This window comes from Aspergillus fijiensis (assembly GCF_003184825.1).
Source record: "Aspergillus fijiensis CBS 313.89 unplaced genomic scaffold BO72scaffold_18, whole genome shotgun sequence".
Taxonomy (NCBI): domain Eukaryota; kingdom Fungi; phylum Ascomycota; class Eurotiomycetes; order Eurotiales; family Aspergillaceae; genus Aspergillus; species Aspergillus fijiensis.
The window spans coordinates 107,060-131,099 of NW_024468994.1; the positions used below are offsets into that span (position 1 = coordinate 107,060).

At 52.6% G+C, this 24,040-nt stretch overlaps 6 protein-coding genes across 6 annotated transcripts; 1 reads left to right on the plus strand and 5 right to left on the minus strand.

Moving 5' to 3' along the window:
- Nucleotides 1-238: 238 nt before the first annotated feature.
- On the minus strand, nt 239-2,394 carry BO72DRAFT_507480 (tannase and feruloyl esterase; the record flags this gene model as incomplete). The annotated part of the gene is made up of 8 exons (XM_040949262.1): nt 239-642; nt 723-979; nt 1,098-1,256; nt 1,334-1,462; nt 1,564-1,651; nt 1,681-1,865; nt 1,903-1,984; nt 2,093-2,394. 8 exons carry the CDS (start codon nt 2,392-2,394, stop codon nt 330-332), a joined length of 1,515 nt encoding a protein of 504 aa, XP_040802184.1. The 3' UTR covers nt 239-329.
- A 1,759-nt stretch (nt 2,395-4,153) lies between these two features.
- Nucleotides 4,154-6,267, plus strand: BO72DRAFT_485390 (uncharacterized protein; the record flags this gene model as incomplete). Its single annotated transcript, XM_040947887.1, has 6 exons — nt 4,154-4,432; nt 4,486-4,815; nt 4,875-5,180; nt 5,241-5,546; nt 5,641-5,973; nt 6,068-6,267. The coding sequence occupies 6 exons, from the start codon at nt 4,154-4,156 to the stop codon at nt 6,215-6,217; spliced, it is 1,704 nt and encodes a 567-aa protein (XP_040802185.1). The 3' UTR covers nt 6,218-6,267.
- Nucleotides 6,268-7,177: 910 nt separating this feature from the next.
- On the minus strand, nt 7,178-8,663 carry BO72DRAFT_427171 (C2H2-type zinc finger protein; the record flags this gene model as incomplete). The annotated part of the gene is made up of 2 exons (XM_040942976.1): nt 7,974-8,663; nt 7,178-7,854 (listed from the first exon to the last, which is right to left on the minus strand). Exons 1-2 carry the CDS (start codon nt 8,521-8,523, stop codon nt 7,178-7,180), a joined length of 1,227 nt encoding a protein of 408 aa, XP_040802186.1. The 5' UTR covers nt 8,524-8,663.
- A 713-nt stretch (nt 8,664-9,376) lies between these two features.
- Nucleotides 9,377-11,919, minus strand: BO72DRAFT_447226 (uncharacterized protein). Its single transcript, XM_040944484.1, has 2 exons — nt 11,331-11,919; nt 9,377-11,237 (listed from the first exon to the last, which is right to left on the minus strand). The coding sequence occupies exons 1-2, from the start codon at nt 11,665-11,667 to the stop codon at nt 9,760-9,762; spliced, it is 1,815 nt and encodes a 604-aa protein (XP_040802187.1). The 5' UTR covers nt 11,668-11,919; the 3' UTR covers nt 9,377-9,759.
- Nucleotides 11,920-12,945: 1,026 nt separating this feature from the next.
- BO72DRAFT_77066 (uncharacterized protein) lies at nt 12,946-13,484 on the minus strand. The gene has a single exon (XM_040950697.1). The coding sequence runs from the start codon at nt 13,401-13,403 to the stop codon at nt 13,089-13,091; it is 315 nt and encodes a 104-aa protein (XP_040802188.1). The 5' UTR covers nt 13,404-13,484; the 3' UTR covers nt 12,946-13,088.
- An 81-nt stretch (nt 13,485-13,565) lies between these two features.
- BO72DRAFT_376081 (C2H2-type zinc finger protein) lies at nt 13,566-14,426 on the minus strand (the record flags this gene model as incomplete). The annotated part of the gene is made up of 1 exon (XM_040941198.1): nt 13,566-14,426. The coding sequence occupies one exon, from the start codon at nt 14,424-14,426 to the stop codon at nt 13,566-13,568; it is 861 nt and encodes a 286-aa protein (XP_040802189.1).
- Between the last annotated feature and the right edge of the window lie 9,614 nt (nt 14,427-24,040).

Below are 24,040 nucleotides of genomic sequence, written 5' to 3' on the forward strand. Positions count from 1 at the left end.
AAGGAAAGTGGACTACAACTATACCCATGACATGACCACTCCACCCTGGCCACCTAGATTACAACTAAGTTCAATTGACTTCAGATTGGCGAAGAGTTGAATACTCGGGTGAAGGGAACGGTTCAAAAATCCCAAGGTTCAATTGAGTTTGAAGCACGATTTTGATGCTTACAGACTGACAGATGTCATTCTTCAGGCCACGGTCTTCATCTCTGGGCTTTTATGACCAAAGTTGTTAGCAAGCTAACACTTATACGCCCAAATGTGTTATGTTCCGACCTTCAACAATGGTGAACCTTGCAAGAGACCATCCTCTCTCTCTCTCTCCTCTAAGAACCCAGTGCCTGGCACCTCCAGTTCTCCGGACGATCGGGATCCCCGCGTCCCTGATACTGGGCCAGCTTGGGATGGGCACAAATGGGCCGTTGGCGCGTGATGGCATCCATTGTGGTAAAATTGGCGTAGGCGGTCCCGATGATCGCGTCCGGCGCCGTGCCATTCTCGACCCATTCCATCAGCGCCAGCAGGACGTCATGCTTCGCATCGTGGAAGTTCGGCACCGAGTACTTCCCGTTGGTTGTCATGCTGATCCCGGCGATGTAGTACGGAGCGTTCACGTAATGGGCGGTGTCAAGGCAATGCCTGTTCAACGACGAGCAAGTTAGTTACCGGCCTGGGGAAAAGGATCCTTGACAAAGTTTTAAGGGGAAAATCCCACTGACCCTATCCCAGGGATAGGAAAGAAGCGATAGAAGTCATCCACGTGTACACCCTGAGGGGTGAGAGTGCGATCGATCTGCTCGTAGAGGTAGTAACTGGCCCCCGTGGCGATGCCACCGTCACTCATGCCATGATAATGGAGCAGCTTGCCTCCCCCGTGGTAGAAGGCACTCAGATTGTAGGCCGACGCATCGGCCTGCCCGGGATCGAGCCGCTCGGAGAGTTGGATCACATCCTCGTTGAACGATTGCCACGCCCACTCGGGCCCCAACCCCAGCATGTATTGGATGTATCCGAGTCCGATGATGTTCGGCGCCCCCGCCGTCGATGTTCAGAGTCCAGAAGTGCTCCGAGCCGCGAAGCCAGGCCGAGAAGACCAGGGTCGAGTTCGTGGCCCGGAAATCTCGACTGAGGGTGTCGAAGGTCTGCAGCTGCGCGGCCGTCAGACATTCCGCATCGGTGGGATCGGTCACGGCCGAGGAGCATAGCAGCGTTTCGGGGTTGAAGTTGCATCCAAGAGGATCGGAGATGGTCGTCTAAGCATGTTTTTCAGTGACCCGAACTCGTACCTCGACTTGTGTACTGTTAGGTGTAAGAAAAAGTCGAGACTCACATCAACGAGACCGTCCTGGCCATCACACTGCCGCAGCACCTCCCTGCCGATGACATCAAATTTGCTCGTAGGAATCATGGTGATGTTCGAAATGTAGTTCACATATCCCACCCAGAACTGCCATATTTGCTGATGGGACTAATTTTGAGGAAGCCGTCAGAGGGAGAGAGGAGCGACGAGACGGGCGAGGGAGGGGAAAGGCAATGTTCATCAGGTTACATAGCACTCACCGTCCACCACGCAGGCGCGCCTGCGATAATTCCGTCAAAATCCCTCGGGAATGCTTCCGTCTCTTTGAACCCTTGGCGGCCACCAGTGCTACAGCCTTGACAGTAGTGGAACGGAACGAGGGCCTGGTCCTGTAGAAGGCCTCGGTGATCTGCTTGCCGTATATCACCGTCTCGTGCAAGGCCCGCCACCCCCAATTGACCTGCGATTCCGGGTTTTGAAACGCCCAACTTGCATCGGTTGCGGTACTGTTGTGACCAGTGTCCGTGGAGAAGACGGCGTGGCCATATTTCACCCCGGTGCCCTATCTCCCTCGGGAGGTTATTTGTGAGGGATGATACGGGCTGGGATTCTGTGCTGGGTGATTTCCGTACCATGTCCACCCAAGTCACTCCTCCCGCCAAGCCTCCATTTCCAACGGTCCTGCGTGTGAAGAGGTTACACGTCAAATCGTACTGTAGAGTACCTATATGGTGTTGAAAGGTGCGGGAGAGGGAAGGGGGAACATGAGTTCAGGGTTGGCCCACTCACAGCGTACGACCATTCCATTGGGAGGGAAGGAAAAGACCGAGGCCAAAGCTAGCGTTGGCTGTGTCTCCCAACACGGTGGCACCAATTGCGCAGAGACTGGGGAGATTGATCGGGTCGGTTGGCCAACCCGTATCCCCTCGGGGCACTGTGAAGGTGCCGTTCTCGGGAATCGCGGTCACAAAAGAGAGGCTGACATTTGGTGGTAGGAGGGAGTTTACAGCATCCCAGTCACAGTCAAGAGTAGCATGGGCGGTTCCACTACTCAGAAGTAGGGGGAGAAGCGCTCGAAGATACCTGTTCATTGTGAATATCCCTGGTTATCTTTCTTTGGTCCACGAAGCAAAGCGCAATACATGGGCTGGGGAGGAGGGGGGAGACTACTTATGATCCGGCTTTGTGAACCCCGATGGATTCTGTCCGAGCCAGGTGGTTAAGTTATTACGCGGTCCTCATATCAAATTCACCTCATGGTGCAAAAGAAGCCCTGAGATATGCGGGGATAATATGTTTCGTCCCGTTCGTCCCGTTCGTCCCGCAAAAGCTCGGCTTAATTAGGCCGCCAGAGCACGAAAATCCCACGCAACCCCGCAATTTGCCCCCGTGCTTTTGCCCCAGAACAAGAATCTCGTTACTGTTGAGGTCTCGAGACTGGTTTAGCTGCGCCAGACTAGCTGCAAAGCCGTGCATGCTTCCCCTCAGATGGCTACATGGGAATGGCACGGTCCTTGTTTGTTTTCCGTGGTGGATATACATACATCAGAGATGGACACCGTCTCGGGCAGTCAACCCAGGTGGCCCTGGATGGGGCAAGTTAGTTATATTGATAGAGTGGGAAGTGAGGGTCGGTTGGTATGATTTCATACGAGGTAGTGAATTTGCCCTTGGTTGTGGTGTGTATACCTGCTTCCTGGTACACTGCACAAAAGGGTATTCTTTGCGGAAAGTTGTATCCTTTTCAACGTACGGTATCGGACCGCATACTATGGATAAGTTCTATGAAGACCTAGGTAAAGTCCTGGAACTGCCTTCTTTGAACTTCAAATAACATTTCATACCGTTATTGCTTAAGGCTTCGAGCCTACGAACAACAGTCCAGAAATAATTAGTTCATTCGTCTGAGAATATTATGTGTTGTAGAAAACTCTAAAAGAACAGAGAACAGGATGACTACAGTATCATTACTTCCGAGAATCACCCTGTTCGAAGACTAAGTTGACATGTCCAATTAATCGTATCCCCTGTCATATACGTTCAATCCACCGATCTCATGCTACCTGGGAAAAAAGCCATCTTGCGATTGAGCATCTATATCGAAGGCAACCGGAGCCTTAGGAAGTACCCGATTGGCGGTCCATTCCGACAGGGTGTATCGAAGAGCATGATACTGGACAGAGTGCGAAGTTGTCAGCGTTAATGAATCATTTGGATGGTTGTTCGCAAACGCTTGGAGATAGACGGAGATGTAACCTAGAAGACTGTGTTTCAGTATGGTGCGCATGATAGTCGTCTAGACAAGCTATAGCTATTAGACGACACCTCATAAGTGTTCTGCCTGCTTTGCCTTCCAGTCTTGATCCATACTCACTAAAGAAAAGTAGCTCTCGGGTTTACTCTTGACGATATCCTGGAGAGAAACACCACAGCGCAGTTAGGTCGACTTCGATAGGCCATCCATCGTCTTCTGTGCTTCAGTGTCCCACCCTGCAGGTCCAACTCATGGCCCATATCAGCTGAAAGACTTTTCTCTGACACACCGTGGAAGAAAGTGCAAACAACGCGTGCCGGATATCAAAATCTAGCATCATTCACTGTAAAACTCGCTTAACGTACCAAATCCGGCCGGCAATCTCTTCATCATTCATTCACTGATTCTCTAGATCCTCACGGACTGGGCTATAAATATGGCCTCTATCACCACCGATCCCCCTCCTTCTTTCTTCCTCACCACCCTCTCTCTCTTTCATCCATCCTCCTCTTCTCGTCTCTCCTTCATCATCACCATCCATCATCGATCCTCTCTTTCGATCCTTTCCATCTGATACACTCAGTCTTTCCTTCAAGATGCTCTCCTTCAAATTCATACTCCTACTCTTCTTTGGTCTGTTTATGCAGACTGTCCTGGCCACCTCTTATGGTCTTGTTTCCGATGTTGTTACTCCTGGTGACGACGATAACGCGTCCCAGGCCCCTGGAAATGGATTTGTCACTGCTGTTTCTGACTTGGGTGATGATACCTCTGACAACGGTCTCGTTGAGGTGACTACTGGTATCTCTGATAACAGTCTCGATGAGATGACTACTAGTACCTCCTCTGCCGATACTTTCCCGAATCGCAAGCCTGTATGACTTCCGCCTTTGAGAAAATGTTCATGTACAAAGCTAACTTATACCAGAAGGGCTGCTGGGGCATGTGCTCCCCCTCGAACATGTGTCTCTGCAGGCACAAGAGCGTCCGGGTGTATTGCTACTGTGAAACCCCCGGCAAGAAGTGCAGCTGTGGGCGTGACGCGCTGGCTTCCAGGGACGTGATCGAGGCTGACGCAGAGGATGCTGTCGTTGATGAGGGTACGGTTACTGATGTCGGTGTTGATGGTGCTGATATCTCTGATGCTGGCTCCTCTGATGCGGCCGTCTCTGACAATGTCCCCTCTTACGACGCTTCTGAAGACATCGGCTCATCCGACGAAGACACGTCACCCATCAGCATCCTCTCGAACAAAGGCGTAAGCCCCCTCCCCCTTCTATATCCCCATAACCACGGCACAATCTGATAGTCTTTCAGAAACAGCAATGCCACGGCAAGTGCACCAAGTGCCTCGGCAACTGCAAGGACAAGCTCCAGTGTCTGTGCAAGGGACGCGATGTCGTCGCCCGTTGTGGGTGCGAGAGACTCGGGGAGAAGTGCCAGTGCAAGGGACCGTGGCGTGCGGCTCGGGACGTTACCTCGGTCAACAGCACTGCAACCGATGAAGTGGAGAGCGCTACACCTGCCGCGGATGAAGCTGCAGATGATGTCGACGGTGCAGCAGTCCCAGTCCCCGGTGTTTCTCTCGTCAGCGACAGCGAGCTCATGGAGTCCAAACCTACGGTCAGTTCTTACCTTGGCCTTGGACCATTAGAATGTGCTACTAACGCGGAGTGAGTGCAGACCTGCCACGGGGTGATGTGCTCCAAGGACGGCAAATGCCACTGCAAGCATGGGCCCTATAACATCGTCTGCCCCTGCCACCGACTCGGTGCCCCCTGCTACTGCAAGAACTGGCGCCGCGATGATGATGTTCCTGGCAGTGTCGATGCGGCTGTGGCAGAGACAGTCGATACCACCACCACCCCTGCGACTCCGGTGGCTGATGACAACACCCCTACTCCCACCCCCGAAGACGAAGATGCGGAAGCGTCCTCACAACCTGGTTTCTCGCACGCCGTGAACGATGAATTCTCCACCCTCCAGCGAGTACGTCCTCCCCTTTCCTCCACTTCTATTCTCCCAAGACAGTAAAACCACCACCACCACACACAGCCAGATACTAACCCACCCCCCCAAACAGACCTGCTACGGCACCTGCAGCCGCAAGCACAAATGCAACTGCCGCGGCAAGACCTGTCGCTGCCAGATCCCCGGCGAGAACTGCAAATGCGTCTTCCCCTTCCTGCCCCCGCGGGAGCTTGAATCCATCCCCACATTCCCCGGTGACGAGGCGGAGGTAGATGATACGGTCATCGAAGACCCCGCTACCTCATCCACTGAGGACTCCACCGCCGAACTCAACCCCCAGGACGACAGCCCCCTCAACCCCGAGGAAGACGCCACTGACACCGAAACCGCAACCTCCCCGGTGGGCATCGAAACTGAAAATTCTCCGCTCGTCGCGCGTGGCGAGGTAAGCAGCAGCCCCCCTGCCCTACCGTCCAATCCACACACCACCTAACCCCCCACTTATATCCACATACACTGACTAACATATGCAATACAAGCCATGCTGGGGCGTCTGCGACAAATACCGGCACTGCTACTGCGGCCACATCCGGACCAACTGCAACTGCTCCAAGCGCGGCCACCGGTGCTACTGCGGCTCGGGACCCAACGATCTGCCGCCGGGGATGGGGTCCGGGGTGACATACTGATTGGTTCCATCGGCAAAGACAATTGGACTTTGGTCACGTTTTCACCACTTGGTGATAGTACACTTGGTTCTAGTAAGTCAAAGGAATCTTGGTCGGGGTTGAGGCGCGGAGGGTTTAACACTGAGGGGAGTTTGAGGATGACAGTATGCTAACATACCTGCCTGGGCATAGGGGCATCCGTATTTTCCCTCGATCGTCAGCGTCAGCGTCACCCTCACCGTCACCTTGGAATTCATCATGTGTTTGCGTTGGACTCGATACGGTACAATATTCTGGCGGATTGGGAACGGTGTTGACTTTGGTGTCTGTCTGGACAAAGACAAATCTGGGTGTTGTTGATGAGATATTGAATTGTTTTTGGGAATACAGTGGGCTAGGTTGTGTTTGCTATTCTTGGCCTGGACCTGTGTTCTTCGTCAAATGATGATATGGTATGGGATTACTTGAAATGAGAATTTTTGATGCTCTGCATCGCATAACACAGTGCAAGTTTTGTAATCGACGGCGTCGTGTGTGTGGAGGCAGACCTTGATTCTTCTGCAGTTCTGCTCTGCTTCGCTGGGGCATCAGGGGATCACATAACCCGGTTATGTTCGTCTGCTTCTAGCTGAATAGTCGTTAAGGATGGTCATCATCTAGGTGATTAGAAATTGCAGCAGAAACTGGTTTGCTCGTGTCAGAGGTAGATGATCGTAAATTGCCATGACTACTTAAATAGTCATGATGATGGATCGTAGCGCCCAAACTCCCCCCCTTCCCATACCATACAGTACACGAGCGATGAGAGAACCGAAACCAAGAAAAAGAGACCAGGGATATTTTTGACAAACCCGCAAACATTGACACAAAAAAAAAAAAAAGGAAACCCGGAATTCGAGACTCTGGATCCGCCTGCACGCAACAGACAACAACCTCTGGTCAAAAGGACCGGAAAGAGCGGATCAAGATGCGAAGGATGCATCACGACGGAACAGCCTCCGAATCATCCTTGACCTCCACCTCCGCCTCCACCTCCACCTCCACCCCCTCCGTCGACTCCAGCGGCTCCGGCTGCGCCTCCCCCTCCGCCGCCGGCGGATCCAGCTCCATCCCCGCCAGCAGCGCCCCTTCCTGGCCGGCTATCGTGCGGAACAGCCCCAGCTCCGCCTCGACCAGATCATCGAAGATCGCCTCCTTCTCCAACCAGGCCTCCTTGCGCTTGCCCAGGATCGTCTCCCCGGCCGCCCGCAGCTGCTCGCCTTCCTTGCGCGCCCAGTGGATCTGCCGCAGCAGCAGCCGGTACAGCTGGGGCCCCTCGAGCAGCAGCTCGTGCACGTCGAACCCCTTCTCCGAGCCCACGGGCGGCACGGACAGATCCTCCTCCGTCTCCTCGGTCGCGCTCTCGCCGTAGTCGCCGAACGGCTCCTCCCCGCCCTTGGGCTGCGAGAGCTTCAGCCTGATGCGCTGCACCTTGCCCGCCGGCGTCCCCGTCGGGGTCGGCGCGGCCGAGGAGGAGGCGGCGGCGGCGACCGCGGCCGCCGCCGCGAGGGTGGTGTGGTGTTTGGGGACGGGGTCCGACGGGCGGAGGGCCTCGGTTTCGTGGACGGTGCGCATGTGTTTGGCCAGGGCGTCGGAGCGGGTGAAACTGCGGTCGCATTCTTTTTTCCGTCGGGTCAATTAGTACCAAATGCCATTCTCGGGGGAAGAGGGAACCTCTCTAGAAAGGTCTCTGCGGCGGGGCAAAAAAAAAAAAAAAAGAAAGGATCAAAGGACGAACCAGGCAAGGCGCAGTAGAACGGCTTCTCGCGGGTGTGGCTCCGCATATGGGCGCGCAACGCATAGCCGCTGGCATGCGTCTGCCCCTTCCGACTGCAGTCGGCCCACTCGCACGAGTACTTCTTCTGCCGGCTGCCGACGTGCTCGTCGTGGATGTGCTTGACCAGTCCGTCCATGTTGCCCAAATCGCCGGCGTCGCACCCGTCCCAGCGGCACACGGTCACCTGGTCGTTGGCCTGACCGCTGTAGTCGTCGTCGATGCTGCCGCCGATCAGCGCGTACGTGCCGGGCGAGTTGGGGATCTCGCCCGAGGTGTCGGAGGAGATGGAGGTCGAGGGCGAGGGCGGCGGGAGGTCGTCTGGGAAGGTGGTCGAGACCGGGGTGGCACGGTCCCAGGAGGTGACGGCGCCGGTGCGACGGCGTTTCGAGGGGGGCATGTTGGAGTTGGTGACGGAGCCGGAGGGGGAGAAGGGTTGCTTGAGGTCGTCGCGGTCCGACATGTCCTCGTCGGAGGCGATGGAGGAGAGGGGGGAACCCGGTGATTCTGTCATTGTGACAGATTGGAGGGTGGAGGAGTGGAGGTCAGGTGATTTTGTGAGTGAGGAATTTTGGCGATAGGGATAGGAGTGAATGCAGGTGGTGGTGATGGAATAGATTATGGTTGTTGTTTGGGAGACGGAGAGAGAGCAACAGGGCGCGGACGGAGGCCGGAGATTATGCGATCCATGATCGCATCTCGAGTATACCGATTTGGTAGAGGCACGTGACCGGTCATCGGCGGAGGAACAAAACCTGGCCACTGCCTTCAAGATTCATTTCCCCTCCTTCTCTCTTCTTTCCTCCGTCTTTCTCAGTCAACTGCGCAGGCGCAGTGCAATCTCAAGAGATTTGAATGATAATAATGTTTTACGTCTAATCCACCTCTATTCCGAACTAACAAGAAGTGTAAGTCTGGCTGTTCATCCTCCCTGCCAAACCACACAACCCCGATATGATGAGCAAAAATGAAGAATTCTGCAATTCGGACAGTCTCCTAATACACTGTGAGATTGGATGTTGACTCTTCTACACTTGATCTGATCTATCGATCCCTTGATTCTCGCTATTCAAGCCCCCAAGCTCTGTCAACACGAAGCTGACAAGCCGCTTATCCAGGCATTAAACAACAACTATCATACATATCACATCCAAGCCATAATACCATCATTCATGCAATCTCAAACTTCATCCCAATCGATGTGTAACCATCGTAATCAGCATCGCCCCTGGTATCCCCCGCCAGATTCCGCCATCCCCGTCAGACTCTCAGGAGGACCTAGCGGACGTGCTCTGGGTAGCGTGTGAAGTACCCGCGGGAGGAAGGTAGAGCAGGCGATTCTTCGAGGTGTCGTAGAGATAAGCTCCTCTTCCAGTATCACTCTACACAAGACACATAATCTACTAGCTGTGGCTCGAGCCAGCTCACTTCTGGTAATATAGTAAATAATCTCAACAAGCAATGTCAAAACAATCATCAATGGTAGAGTAGATGGCCCCCAAGATCCCATCATCAATTCTTCATCAGTAGGGCCGTACGCATCACAAAGCCACGCATCAAAGAAAAAATTTCAACCCACGGAACCACAGCACCCAGAAGTAAAATACATCAGTCCAAGACGGACACGTCTCGCGAATTCATCAAGTCATAAGCTCATCATCATATCATCGCAACACACACATCCTACACACAGCACCATCCAACGGGCGCTGAGCCCCTTTATATCAAGTTTTCCTCCTTGCACAGGCAATCAAGCATACTGCGCCATGGGCACCCGCCTCGACCGTCCCGCCGACCGAGACCGAAGGCTCGGGGTGGACCCATACTCGGACGGATGGTGCTCCTCGATCTCATCCGGGTACATGGTCCGTGGTTGGTGATGGTCATATCCCGCGTGGCTCTGCGCGCGCTGATGGCGCCGTTCGCGCTTGTGTTCGCACTCCTCACGCAACTTCTGGCGCTCCTTCCGGAGCTCAGCCGCATGTTTCCATTCATCCGCGGCGCCTTTGATACCCCAGGCGGCGATGCCCACGCTGGCCACATCGCCGAGATTGGCCTTGAGGCGCCGGCGGCGCGCTTCCTCCGGGGTGATCTCGCCCTCGCGGAGCTGCTCGGCTCGTTTCTTGTGTTTTTCCATGTTTTCATAGAGCTCATGGGCGGCGTGGATTGTGGCCACGGTCGCCAGGCCGGTCTTGACCAGCGTCTTGCGCGTTAGTTTCTTCTGGCGCTTCTCCTCATCGGTACTGCTTCCTAAGTCAGAGTCACAATCCTCGGTGCTGTTGGAGTTGGAACGGGGCTCATCCGGGGCACGGGTACGGCTATAGCCAGCTTCGTCGGCGTGAACAATTGGTCGACTCACATCTCTAGAATGTCGGGAGCGCTGCGGGCTTCGGTGACGGCGATACTCATAGTCGCTATAGTCGTCGGGGTAATCATCGCGACGGGACGAGCGGCGGCCATCTCGGTCCCGGCTGTCCCGGCTGTCCCGGCGGTGGTCCTTCTCGCTCAGACCCAGCGCCTCCATCCCCTTGTGGATGTAGTCCGAGACGCTCTTGCTCCGCGGTCTCGGACGACGGTCCTCGTAGCTGTCCTGCGAGAGAGATCGGCCCCGACTCCGGTCCCGGGGACGGGACCTGGAGCGGAACCGATCGTATGCTTCCTTGCCGATCGCAGCCAAGGCGCCTGTGGCAGCGAGATTCTTCACGCCACTGTTGCTCTGGGAGCGTCCATGGTGCCGGCCGCGGGAACGGGAGCGGGATCGGGACCCGTTCAGGAAGTGGTTGGCGGCGAGCCCGGCCAGGGTCGATTCCACGACATGACGCTTCGAGTGCTTCTTGGGATCGCGGTCCACCAGTCCATCCGTGCCCCCGGCCGCGATGGCAGCGGTCAAGATCCGCTTCCCCTTGGCGCCGGTCCACTCCCCGGGGTCCTTGCGGACGCGGAATGCCTCGATGGCTCCGGCGGTCAGAGCGGCCCGCATCGCCTGTGCGATGCGTTGCTCGCTTTTCTCGCGCCGATGGCGACTCCGCGAGCGAGTCGGAGACGGCGAGTAGGAGTAGGATTTGCGGTCGCGGGCCTGCGAGCGGCCGCGCTCCCGATGTCTCGAGCCCGACGAAGCAAGCGATCCCAACCCCAGCGCCCCCAGGGCTTGCTCGGAGATGGACTTGCGTCGGCGCGGTGGGGGCGAGCGGCTGTCGGAGGGGGACCGGGAGTATCGACCCCTGTCATCTAGGCAAGGTCAGCACGTTGGGTTGACTGGGGACTTTATTCTAGCTCGTCCGAGATAATTGGTGTGAGAGAACATCTGCTGGATATACGTACGTCGATCGTCATGGCGTCTGGAGCGGCGATGTGAGTGTCGATAGTAGTCGGAGCCGTCGTCGTAAGGGTCGCGGGGGTTCACGGAGTGGGAACGGCGCACACTTTCGTGGACGGTGGACGCGCGGGTGGGTTTTCCCTGCGGGGGAATGCCGTAGCCGTACTCGTAGCCATAATCGGCGGGGGGATAGTCGCGGTGGACGGCCTCGAAGGACTCGACACTGCCATCCCGATGATGACGCACAACATCGGTTTGATGGCGAGAGGGGGGATAATAGTAGTCAGGGTTATAGCCAGCAGAAGGGCGAGAGGAATATTGGCGCCCGTCGTAGTAGGCCATGGTCACAAAGTCACAAACTGGCGAAGCGGGGGTTGGTTGGATGTTTCGGTGGAGGGGTTCAAGATGCAGCGATGGTTAACCTAAGCCATGCAGACAATGGTGAGTTGATGGTTGACGGATGGATGGGATGATAGTGATGGGGTGAAATAAGGAGGAGGACGAGATGATGATAAAAGGGATAAAAGAGAGGAATGAGAGAGTGGAAGAAAAGAAGTTGGAAGAGGTGATGATGGGATGAAAAGGAAAGTCAGCTGGTAACTATTGGTAGTCTACTAGTTTTCAGGCCAATTCAGGCATTTACAGGCACTTCATTGGATCTCCCGATCTGGCAGTGGCGACCGGCACGGCTGGCTGGCTGGCTTGCATTCGATTCACCAAAAGAATCCTCCCTCTCCCTCAGTGACGTCGTAGTCCAGTCTACCCCTCAGTGACTTCTGCAAAGGCTAGAACATCCACCACTCACTCAGGTACCATCCAGGTACCCTGTTGCTTTCTCCCTCTTCTTGATGAGTCTCCCACGGCCATTGTTTGTTTCTGCCCATCTCGGCCGGAGGAGGGTCCATCAAAACAGCACGAGTGAACTGTCCCTCAGTCAGTCAGTCAGTCAGTCAGTCGGGCAACCCTTCCTCCACTATTGTGAAACAAATCCCCTCGGTGGGGGATGGGGCTCGGCTATTGGTGAGGCGAGAGCATACCATTATCCCCCATGATGAAAGGCGTGTCACCATCCCATTCAGCCGAGTCTTGTTGTCCTTCGGCTCAGACGCTCTCAGTGAGCAAAAGCATCCCAGCTAAACTGACATCATCGTCGTCGGCCTGAGTCAGTCAAAGTCTACCCAAACTACCACCACCACCACCATCATCCTGGTCAACAATGAGGTCGATGGACAGGCATCCACGTAGGACCAACCTATAGCCGTAAAGAAGTATAGAAAGTATAGAAAAGTTAGGGATGAAGTAGAGATAGAGAAGTGGTCCCTTCCCGGTGGCTGTTCCAGACTTGCACTCTTTGTGTTCGTCTCCCCGGCTTTTCCGTCCCCGCCCGTTCCGTGGTTCAAATCCCCTTACTGAGGATTGCATACGGCAGACACCCATACGACATAACTTACTACACACGACGTGAATTAACTAGGTAGGCACTGGAAGAGAACATCTAATTCGGGTATATGGAAAAAGCAGTGATCAGATTGTTGTAGATCTTCAGGTGGATATCATCGCATTCGGAAATTCCATCTTGACAGGCGGTCATGCAGTAGTGACCCTGTCAATTCCTCGTAGCCCTCACACATAGGCACAAAACTTATTGTACAGTATAAAACACATTTTTTGTGGTGGATCCCTTCCCCCGGGTAGAAACTCCAGATAAGCAAGAAACAAATCAAAGACAGATGAGGTATTCATGGCAGACAGGAGAACAGAATCTAACACGCTTGAGAACACCCATGCAACCCAACAAAAGAATTGGTCGCATATGCAAAGTGAGTAACCACAAATGGAAACATGGACAAGAAGACAAATTGAGGAAGTGAAATCAAGGCAGGAAATGCATGGAGAGAAAATGGAGGGGGAAAAACAAATACACGCGGCTCTCCGTGCCGTCTATACACAATAGAACAGATGAATAGAAGAAGAACGAGGGGATCAAGCCCCAAGTTGTCCAAAGAAATGGAACAAAGTCTATCCTGCAATCCAAAATTCGTCCAGCTCGGACGATGCACAAAAAGGGAAACCTCCATACTGAAGGCGTATGCTCCAGGGGACCGCACAGCGGTCACCCTCAGCGCCGGTCAATCCCTCATATCGAGCTCGATTGACCATGGATGAGGGAAAAGGTCGGAAAGAAGGAGAAGGAGAAGGAGAATAAGGTAAAAAACCAGAAAAAATCCTCAGTTCTCTCATCATACTCGTGGTGGCATGGCATCGTAAGAGGATTTCTCCCGCTGGGCCTGGCTGGTCGACCGCTGGTGGGCGTAGGTGGAAGAAGCGGTGCTTCTCCGGGTCGACCAGCTGCTGCTCCCATCGCTTTCCCGGTCGGTGGCCATCCCCGTGGGCATCTCTTCAGAGTGAGTCCGGTGCGTCCGGATATGCTGCTTCATGTTGTCCTTGCGGGTGAACGCCTTGTTGCAGATCGGGCAATGGACGCTTTTCTCCCCGGTGTGCTTCTTGCCGTGGCGGGCGGCATGGCCCGAGGTGGTAAAAGTTGCGGTGCAGCCATGGCTGGCAGCAAAAGGGCAAGGGTACTTGTTCTTCCGGACCCCCGATTTTGCAGCCATGCTTTCCTTGGTCGTGCTTCCAATCGAAGGCTGCGGGGACGGAGGCTCGACTACCGAGCTCCCACTGATCTGCTTCTCTGCCATGGGCCGGTAGCCATGAGGTTCTTGCCGACTAAGGTGGTAATGCGATCGAACGCTGGCGCCGCTGCTCATGTAGTCGTAGGAACAGTCGGAGGAACCGGGAGACGTGGGCTGCGTGGGTTCAGACACGGGTTCGTAAGGATGGCGCGCCAAAGCGGGGGATACTGATGGGGAGTTCGTGTAGGCATGGTGGTGATGGTTGTGGTGGTGGTGTTGATGGTGGTAGCGGAAATCAGGGGTTAATGTCCTTGTCGTCGTCGTCGTCGTTGATTGAGGCTCATAGTGGTAAGAGGAATATGAAGAGCTGGAGTTTTGTCGAGAGATCCCCGGGGCAGACCGCACAGTAAAGGCCGGGTTGTCGTCGTTGTTCAAGATCGACACAAAGCTTGCTTGACAACTAGCCATCTTGTCCACAAGATGCAATCGATCTGTTCGAGTCATGATTAGTTCCGAGTTCAGTCCCTCTGTCCTCTGTCATCAATCGCTTTGTCGTTCTTATCTAAGCTATCTATCTGTGCTTCGGAGTTCCGGCTCCCGTCGACCATGTATCTCCGCGAATGGTTCAACAGACTAACAACCCTCGGCAAAGGGAACCAAAAAAAAAACTCAAGGAACGAAAAACATACGAAGAAAGCATGGTCAGGGAACTAAGAGATCCGAAGTACGTACCCAGTTAGTAAGGAGAATGTTTGCCTTGTCGGAATTAGTTCGTGTAACGAGGACCCCCCTCGATCTGTAGGAAAGACCCCTGGAGAGCGCTGAGATGGAAGATGCAATGCACCCAGTTAGCTCGTTGCTGGGTCTTCCGTCTTTGGTCGGATAGGAGAAATTTCGCTGTAGGCGATAATTCCCCACGGATGTGACTGAGACAACGAGACAATCACCCGATGTCGATCACTTCGAGGGCTGTCGATGCGCGGGGTCCACCGGCTGCTGGAGGAGTAGGGCAAATAAAACAGTAATTGCAATTCAGCCCAGTCGATTTGGCAGGGCTCGGAGATAATCCCAACAAGCACAGAGAATGACGGAATGACACTCGAGACACACACACGCACGCACGCACACACACGCAAACAAATTGCACGGCGATCAAGGCGGTTGATGTTCTGTCTGTGAGCTGACCGTGGTTGTTGTATGTAGATACAGGAGGCGATAAGAGCGGATAGATGAGGATCGGCCGAAAGTGGGAAAGCTGCAGAGCAATGAAGGATAGACAAAGCCTGAGGTGTCGCAGGAAGAGAGAAAGAGGGAGACGAGTAGGATTCGGAAGGAAGGTAGTATGGGAGTTGAGGATTAGTGTGAGTCGGTGATATCAAAATTGGAAATTAGGGAGAGGATGTCGAATGAGACGGGCAGACCAAGAATATTAAAAGGCGAGAGAGCGAGAAGGGGTGAGAGGGTAAGTGGAGGGTGGGCACAAGAGGTGACGAACGGTCGAACCAGCGACTTTTCGTCTTTTCGTCGCAGTAAAAGAAGCATCTTGAAACCCGTCCAGGGTCTCTCCAGAAGCTCTGGCCATGTCCAAAGTCCGTCAGTTGAGTTAACTCACTAGTGGACTAGTTCATAGTAGGTGGGAAATGGATTTAATGGGTAATGGATTCATGGATAATGTCCACGACGCTAGTTCGTCGGGGTGGAGTACAAAATAGGCATCATCATTTATGGTAACTGTTATGGGAATGGAAAAAAAAAAGATAAAATCGAAACCAAGAATTACAGAAAAAGAAGACAGAAAAAAAAGACGGCAAGGAAAAAAACAAAAAAAGAATTCTCGGTTGGTTCGTTGGGTGAGCCTGAGAGCCAGACAAGAAGAGAAACGGACTCTTGGGAAGACCCTAACTGGAGAACAGCCACAGGGTCTATGCCAATAGCGTCCTCCCGCTTCTTGAGCCGACCAGATTAGATGGGGTTTAATTTCCCATTTGTCTCTCCTTGTCCTTTACTACTCATAACTCATGCCTTCGTGGTCCGTACTCAGTAGTTACGAGCACAAAAGAATAATCAGGTCTCAACCCGGATATGCAGATTTCCATTCATCCATGAATCTCGTTCCTTTCCTTCAGATTTCCTCTGCTCTTTGCCCCTCCGATAACGCCGAAGTGCATAACCATTTCGGCATTAGTTCTACCCGCTAGTTATCCGCACAACCAACCCCTTAGTCAGTCAGTCAGTCAGACGGTAAACTTCCAACAAAAACCCCAAGAAAAAAAGGTTTCAATCCAATCTTCTCAACAGCCACGCGGATTGAACCAGTCGAAGTGGGTGTGAGGTGTGGCTCGGCTCCTGTCATCGTAACGATACTGGTAATAATAGTAAGAAGTAAAACATTAGGAACGGGGCTTGTTTTCCCCCCGTTTCTGCATTGGGATCTTGTAACGACTAAGGAAGACTACTCAAGCTTAGCTCCGAGGTGACCTCGTCATCCAGAGGGGGAGTCCGTCAGCTAAAAAAGGGCCGATGGCCCCCTTTCAGGGCCCAATAGCCCCTCTTCTTCCCACCGAGGCTTGGATCTAAACTACCTAGATCCCTGGCTGGTACGTGTCCCTGTCGTCAGCTAAATGGGCGGGAGGAGAGAAAGCAGTGGTATCTAACTGGTGAGCGCATTGTTCCCGCACTGTCTCGGCCATCGTGTCAGTCGATTGTACCGATTGTACAGTGTTGTCCAGTACAGATGTAGTGCAGGATACCAAAAGGAAGACGGCAGCTGTATGTCTATCGATGATATGTGAGTGTGTGTGGAACTCAATTGCTGAGCTAAAGACGACAATCAGACGCAAGAATGAACAACGAATGGATGTCTCGGCCGCTGTTGTCAGTTCAGGTTATCGGCACTAAGTCCAACCAGATGCAAGCATAAACTTTCCAGGGTTCCCGAGGACTGCATGGTATTGATTGGTATTTGGTATCGATCGTCTTCCGAGTGGCAACCACAACCACACCTGCTGCTTGTCAAGATCAATCCCGATGATTAAGCAGCCAGCCGGTGGTCAACCCGTTGCCTTGCCGTCCTTCCCTGTTGCCCTAGCCTGCCACCCTCGACGAGCACTTTCTCTCCGAGAATGAGGTATGGGCTGTATAGATTAAGAGTAAGCGTATTTACACATTCATTGAGAGTCCGCGCAAATAGCCCACACAGTGCCCTGCTCATGTTTCTAACCGGGAGCAAATGCCGTAGATCGTTGCCTGCCGTGGCCAGATGTCAATTGCTCCGTCCTCCGTCCTTCTCCTGCTCCTCCTCACCCCCTGGTCACCATCCCCAGAAGGAGGCTTACGGACAAGCTTTTAGCCACGCTGTACTGGAATCTGATGGGACGAAATGAGTGGGTTTGACCTGGGCATCTGACGCTAGTCACGATAATTAGCATCACGTCCAGTGCCTTGATTGGCGACGATGGGGCAGGTCAATCTGGATCAAACCCTCAAACTGTTCTTTCCCACCCCCGAGTACTCCGGAGAGAGGGAAAGAGAAAAAATTTAGCAAGCGCTTACGACACATCCTGATACTTTTTTTTTTCTCCGAGAGCACACGGTGTCAAAGTACCAGAGATCTGAGCTGATTTTCTTCACCTCCGGGATCGTCTCAAATGTCCCTTTGTGGTACTCTTCTCCGATCCCCGATCGGAGGTCGGAGGTTAAACCTTGCGATGAAACTCTCGGACGAGTGAACTCTATGAGAGGGTGTTTGAAACTCGGTTAACTGTCCGCATGATGTGGAGAGAGAGGAAGAGGGAGACTGAGAACTTCGAAAGAGAGTTCAATCTGTTTGGTTCTCTGGTTCTCAGAAGAACGGGTTTAATCGGTACGCGTATCAACAGATAGCGCAGACAACCTGTGCCCCATCCGTATCTTAAATTTTCTTTCCCTTTCCTTTTCCATCTTTCCCAAGCTCCAAAGAAATTATCCCGACATTCTGGAAAAGCGCCCCACCCAGAACCGGAAATAGCTTCGATTCCAATAGTAGCGGCGGCGAGGCACACAGTTTCGGTCGGGACTCTTTCTTTCTGTCTACCAATAATAGCCCCAGGGGACAAGTCATCGCTTACTGTGCGCTTTTGTGATCATCACAAAAACGACAATGGTTTCTTGACCCCTCCCCGGCTTGCTGACTCCTGCCGGTGAGCAGATGACAGCGCCCAACGGCTGCAAAGGATGCATATATCCCTCTCATATCATCTGACTGTTGTGTCTCAATCAACATCCCTATAATGCATTCACTATGGGCAAATGACTTCATCATGACAAGTGATGTCTTTCCATCTCGGGTGCCGGATTGCCTGATCGTCCCTGTCAGTCAAGAAGGGAAATCATGTACAGTAACCACAGTAGGCACCAATCAACCCACGATCAATCCAGGGCCCCCCCCCTCTTTCAAATCTCCCTCACATAACGAAATCTCCATCGAAGTGTTCCATAACGCTAAAAATGCTAAACCGAGCTTGGCTTCCTGGCTAAACACGAACTTTGGTCAATCATGGTTAATCCATGCATACGTGTACTTTGGCTAAACGTCGCCGGTGCCCCATCTGGCCGGGGCTCCGACGCGCCATGCGCTGGCCCCCCCTTCCCCAATCACAATTAGCTGCTGCATCACTTTCAGAGGGTGTCTATTTCCTTGTATTCGCCAGGTAGACTAGTAGAGTAGATGTAGATAACATCTCAAGGGGATATCAACTAGGGTAGCTGGATGCGCACCACCCAATAGCCCATCTATGTTATATACCATACACGCTACTCGTGCTCATTCCAAGCTGGCAGACATGCTTGCTCCCCTTGGACCCTGAATCCCGACCAGCAGCGCACTGGTGGTGGTGATTGATCGTCTCAGCCTTCGCTTGCGTCTTCCATCTGTACGATCTACTACGTAGTTCATCCAGAAGCAAAACTAAGGAACTGTGGAAACCCCTCTCAGTTCTTGATCCATCAGACGCGTCAGAGGATCGGATATAACGTCAGGGAAGAGTAGTCCGCCCCTCTCTCCTGCCCTTCGCTAACCCCCCCCCCCGAGCCCCAACTAATCTCCTCGCCAGGGCCCTGGAGAACCATCATTGGCCAGATCCAAGGGAATTCAAGAATGTTGATGCCTAGGGACTCGAATCGTTGACAATAAGTGACATTTGTGCTGTTCGGGGAGACAGGTGACGCAAAACGGCCACCCTCACGGTTTAATGAACATCCGCTGGTGGGTAAAGCGAGCACAGTGCATGTACTGTACAGTACACATATGTACGAGTTGTTGTACTCCGTTAAAACTTGACACTTCTGTCTTCCGAGATAAGCCTTTCCAATCTTTATCCGGGGCAAAACCTCGGAGTAGGACAATGTGTGGTACTGTACGGAGGACCCAGTGACCATCCATGATTCCGGTGATTTGAAGATCTTAGTCATCGAAATCATGTCCTAGCCAACTTGGATGGCATGGGCATGGGCATGGATCTCAAGACGGGGGAAGGGGGGGGGGGGGGGGAGAAGAGCCCCCGGGGGACCACACAGCTTCCAATCTACCTAATCTGCAGGGCCGCGCAGCTTCTGACAGCAGCGGCTAGATTTCGAGGAATTGGACCCGGAAAGCAGAAAACTAACTGCGATGCCAAGCATCTCGAGGGAAAAGGCCGTTCAATCAGAAACTGTGTTGGTGTTTCTTTTTGGTTTGCGATCTGACGCAGCCGCGTATGCGTACTGTTAGTCTAAGCGCCCATCGGGCTGGGAGTATACCGATGAGTAATTTCCTACCTCTGAACCTGACCCTGATCCTGACACTGACTTTTGCCGATGATGTCTCGGGAGTGAGACATGGATAGGGCGAAGGTGCTAGGGGGGGTTTTTCCGAGACTGGGGGCTGGAACTGCTCACTACGAGGTATACAGTCATCTCTTTGCTTCATGACCCTTTTGTTCGTGACAACAGCCATCGAGCATTCACAATGAAAGGCTAAAAGTAGTGATAAGGTCCGACCTTATGACCTCCATCCCGCAGGCTGAGGTGGCGTGGCTGAGCTAGCGCAGGGTATACGAGTCCCTACAGCACCAAGACTTGTGGCAGACACTATCTACGTACACAATCTACTCGAGTGGCACTTGTCTATAGATTGTGGAAGAAAAGAAGATCTAGGGTCAGGTTGTCCCCCTTCCCTCATCTGGAACCATAATCAAAGAACCAAACCCACCACGTACCCATAATCGCTTACAGCAAATAGCCGGGCAAAATCCAGACAAAACCCTCCATCATCGGCACTTAGTCATCCGCCCGCTGCCGAGCCAACCGAGGCGCTGCAGATCAGCCTGTTTTTGTTTTGTTTTGTTTTGTTTTTTTTTTGGGTACTGTTTCTCAACGAACGATTGACGCCGGTGATAATCTGGATGACATCCTCCAGTACCTGAGACTAATGCCCAGCCAATGTCCCAAGGAAAGGAAAAGAAAGCAAGTTTTTCCCGCTTCGGAAACTCACATGATCAAATGATGATGAGATGATCCTCGTGGAACAAGAAGGGAAGCGGAAGAAGATCTGCCAGAATGTCTTGGCAGCAGACAAAAGGCTGGATTGACTAAGCGGCAAGTGAGTAAGCTTGGTACCCGTAAGGCGAAAACCCTTCCCGGTCAAGGGTTATTGGTTCCCATGGACCAGAAATCTGCTTAAGATGGAGATACGCAGCATGAAGAAACAACGGTCCAGATCAGATCTTCACGAGATTCTTCTGAAGACAGATGTCGCTCAAACCACCCCCTTAACCTTCTTCACCTCAACCACTTTAGGACTCAATCATTTTCCTCTATTTCGGTGATGATCGTAGCAAACGATGGTGCACCCTGTCCCTGATCTAGACTGAGACGATCTGTAAGCGAGACCGCCAAGCCCAGTTTCGATTCTGGGTACGTACGTACTGTACGGAGTACGTATGTGCATAATCCGACACAACTAACTACGGAGTATTCAGTAAAAGTGACGACGACGACCCTGATTGACCCTTCCGTAGTGGTTCTCTATTCCTGGCTATCCCCGCCCACAAGTTGAAACAACCGCTGACTCAACAGCAGAGAACTACTTTGATAGTACTCGTTGTCATAACTAGATGAAGCTCATCCAGATACATCGCCTCCGTATCTACATATACTGTAACGGAGCACGTACGACGCAAAATCCCATCTTTGGTCCCTGGATCCGTGACCGCGACCCAGACCCATAGATTCCCAAGTCCCGAGCCCCTGGACAGCCAACCCGGCACGGAACTCTGCGTATAATATTTTACCCGGAAGGCGTGCGCGACCCAACTGTCAACGCCTGGCTGGCTCTGCAGTAAACTTTTCCTGCCTATTCAATTTGCTTAGAGTATACTGGCAGACAGACTCGGAACGAGGATCCAATCTATCAGAAAATTGACTTTACAGATACACACACACACACACACACACACACACACACACACACAATCAAAGAACTTTTCCCCACCCGTCGGCCAGCCGACGAATCATCTTCCTCACAATCCGATTTACCCCAAAAGTAAACAATAATAAACACGGGAACCAAGAAAACAAAAACAGTGGGACAGGTGCCGAGAAAAAAAAGTCAGAGACAGACACCCAAAAAGAAGCAGGCGGCAGGCCAGAGAGACAAAAGCCCTATGGACCCTTAATCCTCAACTTCGAATTCTGCTACGGTGCTACCCCGAACTAGCACGGAGCCAAGCCTCTGGAGATTAAAGCCCACTGAACTAACGACGCGCTCGGAGGGGACCAGGGGCGATGTGTGTCTCTAGTGTACGAAACGGTAAGTCATGATACGCGGTTGTTCTGTTTTTTCTTTTCTCTATCTTGGTCGTGTCTTGGCTCGGGTCTAGCTCTTCCCTTTCCCTTCTGTCGGGAATTCCGGAGCAAGAGGGAAACGCCAACAATGTCTTTTGCATGTGGAAAACGGTGTAGGGTAACGGACAGCAATATCCGGGCTGAGACAATGATTCAGATCGAAGCGAAGCGACCAGGTGTTCATGAGTCGTTATGTTCGAGTGAGATTCGAGCCTGACGGAGTACAACGAAGAGACGTACTGTAGACTAGTTAGTCTTCTTTCATCTTGAGTCGTCTCGGAGAACATCAATCCCGTACCCTAACAGCCACCACCAACTTGACTTACTACATGCTTGCGCCACAACAGACGGAGAGAGGGGAAAGGGACGCGTGTGCACCCCTCGGATTTAAGGTTAGCCTGACAAGCCACGGAACTGCAGGGTTTGTTGACGACCCTTTTCTCTCGCGCTCGCTCTCTCTCCGCATGAAGAAAAAACAGCCGAGACGGGATGGGCAATAGTGATCACGAGTGCGTCTCGTGGTTGATGGGTGGTGATGACTTTGAGCGGCACTAACTTGAGCAGTGAGGACGCAGTAGACAGATAGGTTAAGACTTGATGATTCGCAGATCGACGTCCATAGTAGGTGCACAATCCAAGAGGTCGAGGGGTCTAGCCAGATCAACGACCCTACTTTTTAAGTCGTCACGGATACCGGATCGGGAAAAGGGTGCTGGACTCGCCACGAGAGCGTGATCGGATTGGACCTTACTGCGACTGGATCAATATTGGCCGTTGAAGGGCGACTCGGATGTAGATACACAGGAAGTACATGGTCCCCCACCGTGAGGGACGATACCACATCTGCCAATGTCAACATGTTGGTTGGTTGGGGTTAGTCTCGTCCCTTCATAAGCACAGAACTCTGCCATTGAACCGAAAGGAAACAAGAATAGAAGAAAGTCCTACAGTAATCATCAACCACAGGCTCAGGCCTCCTCCGACTCACTGACTACAAGTAGTCTACAATACACGTACGTACGTCCTCAGAACACTTGACTCTCCTCGGCCCTGAGATCTTCAGGGTCCGAAAAGAAAGTTTGGGAACCGTAGCTTGGTCGGATTTATTACGTAGGCCCACTTCAAACAATCCCCGAACAGAATACGAGTGCGAGCTTGCATTCCCAGCTCAGGGTCGTCGTTCTTGTGTTTTTCTTTTTCTTTTTTTTTTTTTTTTTCCTTTTCTTCTTGGGAATTAAATTTTTCCAGAATCTCAGACCCACGCATATGCTTTCCTCCAGTCATGTCCCATTGGCTTCTTTCTCCAAGTGGGTGGAATATCACTAGTGCAGGGAAAAATGGGCTTCGCTTGGCTTTTACCCTAGAGTTTGCTAGTGTTCTTTGCTGGGCTTGGAGGGAGGGAAGAGAGGGGGGGCTCGGTTCGGTCTAGCATGCAGGAAATTCGGTGATTTTTGTTAGAGGGCTTGATGTTTTTTTTCTCTCATCCAAATTGATTGTGATGTTTTTACTTGCTGGGAAAGATCAGAAGGATGTTCCGAATGATTAACATCCAGAAAGTTGGGGTAAACAAGCCCTGGTATACAGCAGATCCTTTCCAACCATGTGGCCTGATATCATTACTATCAACCACCACCATCACCGACCGACCCCCTTTACCTACCTTATCACAACACAATAGTCAACAAAACAGAGAAAAAAAAATCCTGACCAAAACAAAAAGCCACTAGGGTCAACTAAAATCCACAATTCACACAGGGCTGCGTAAGCAGAGACGTCACTCAGTGGGGTCCGCGAGATTTGACATGCCGCGCGGTAGAAAATTAGATTCGTTTCCCCCCTCCTTCTTCCTCTCCTTCTGCATGGCCGGAAGATACTGAGTAGAATAATACGCTTGGGGTTTTGCTTCTTGCCGGACACTAGTCCCGAAAATGCCTAACCTGGGTTTACTAGTGAGAGGAGGATGGTCAGGGCGAGCGTATCTGTGGTTGGTGTATGCCCTGCCTTCGCTCTACCTAGTCTAGACTACTTGGGTGTAAACGAGGAGGAGATGGGCTAATATCAGCCCTCACAGGGCCCATGCTGCTTGATGGGAACATCATGTGGGTTTGACACTACTGGAGTAGGTAATGCTATCGAAAACACGAAGAGATGACTTGAATAAGGGATTAAGTCCGTTGAATCTTGTAAGTGACACACGTAAGCCAGATATAACTTACCTCAAT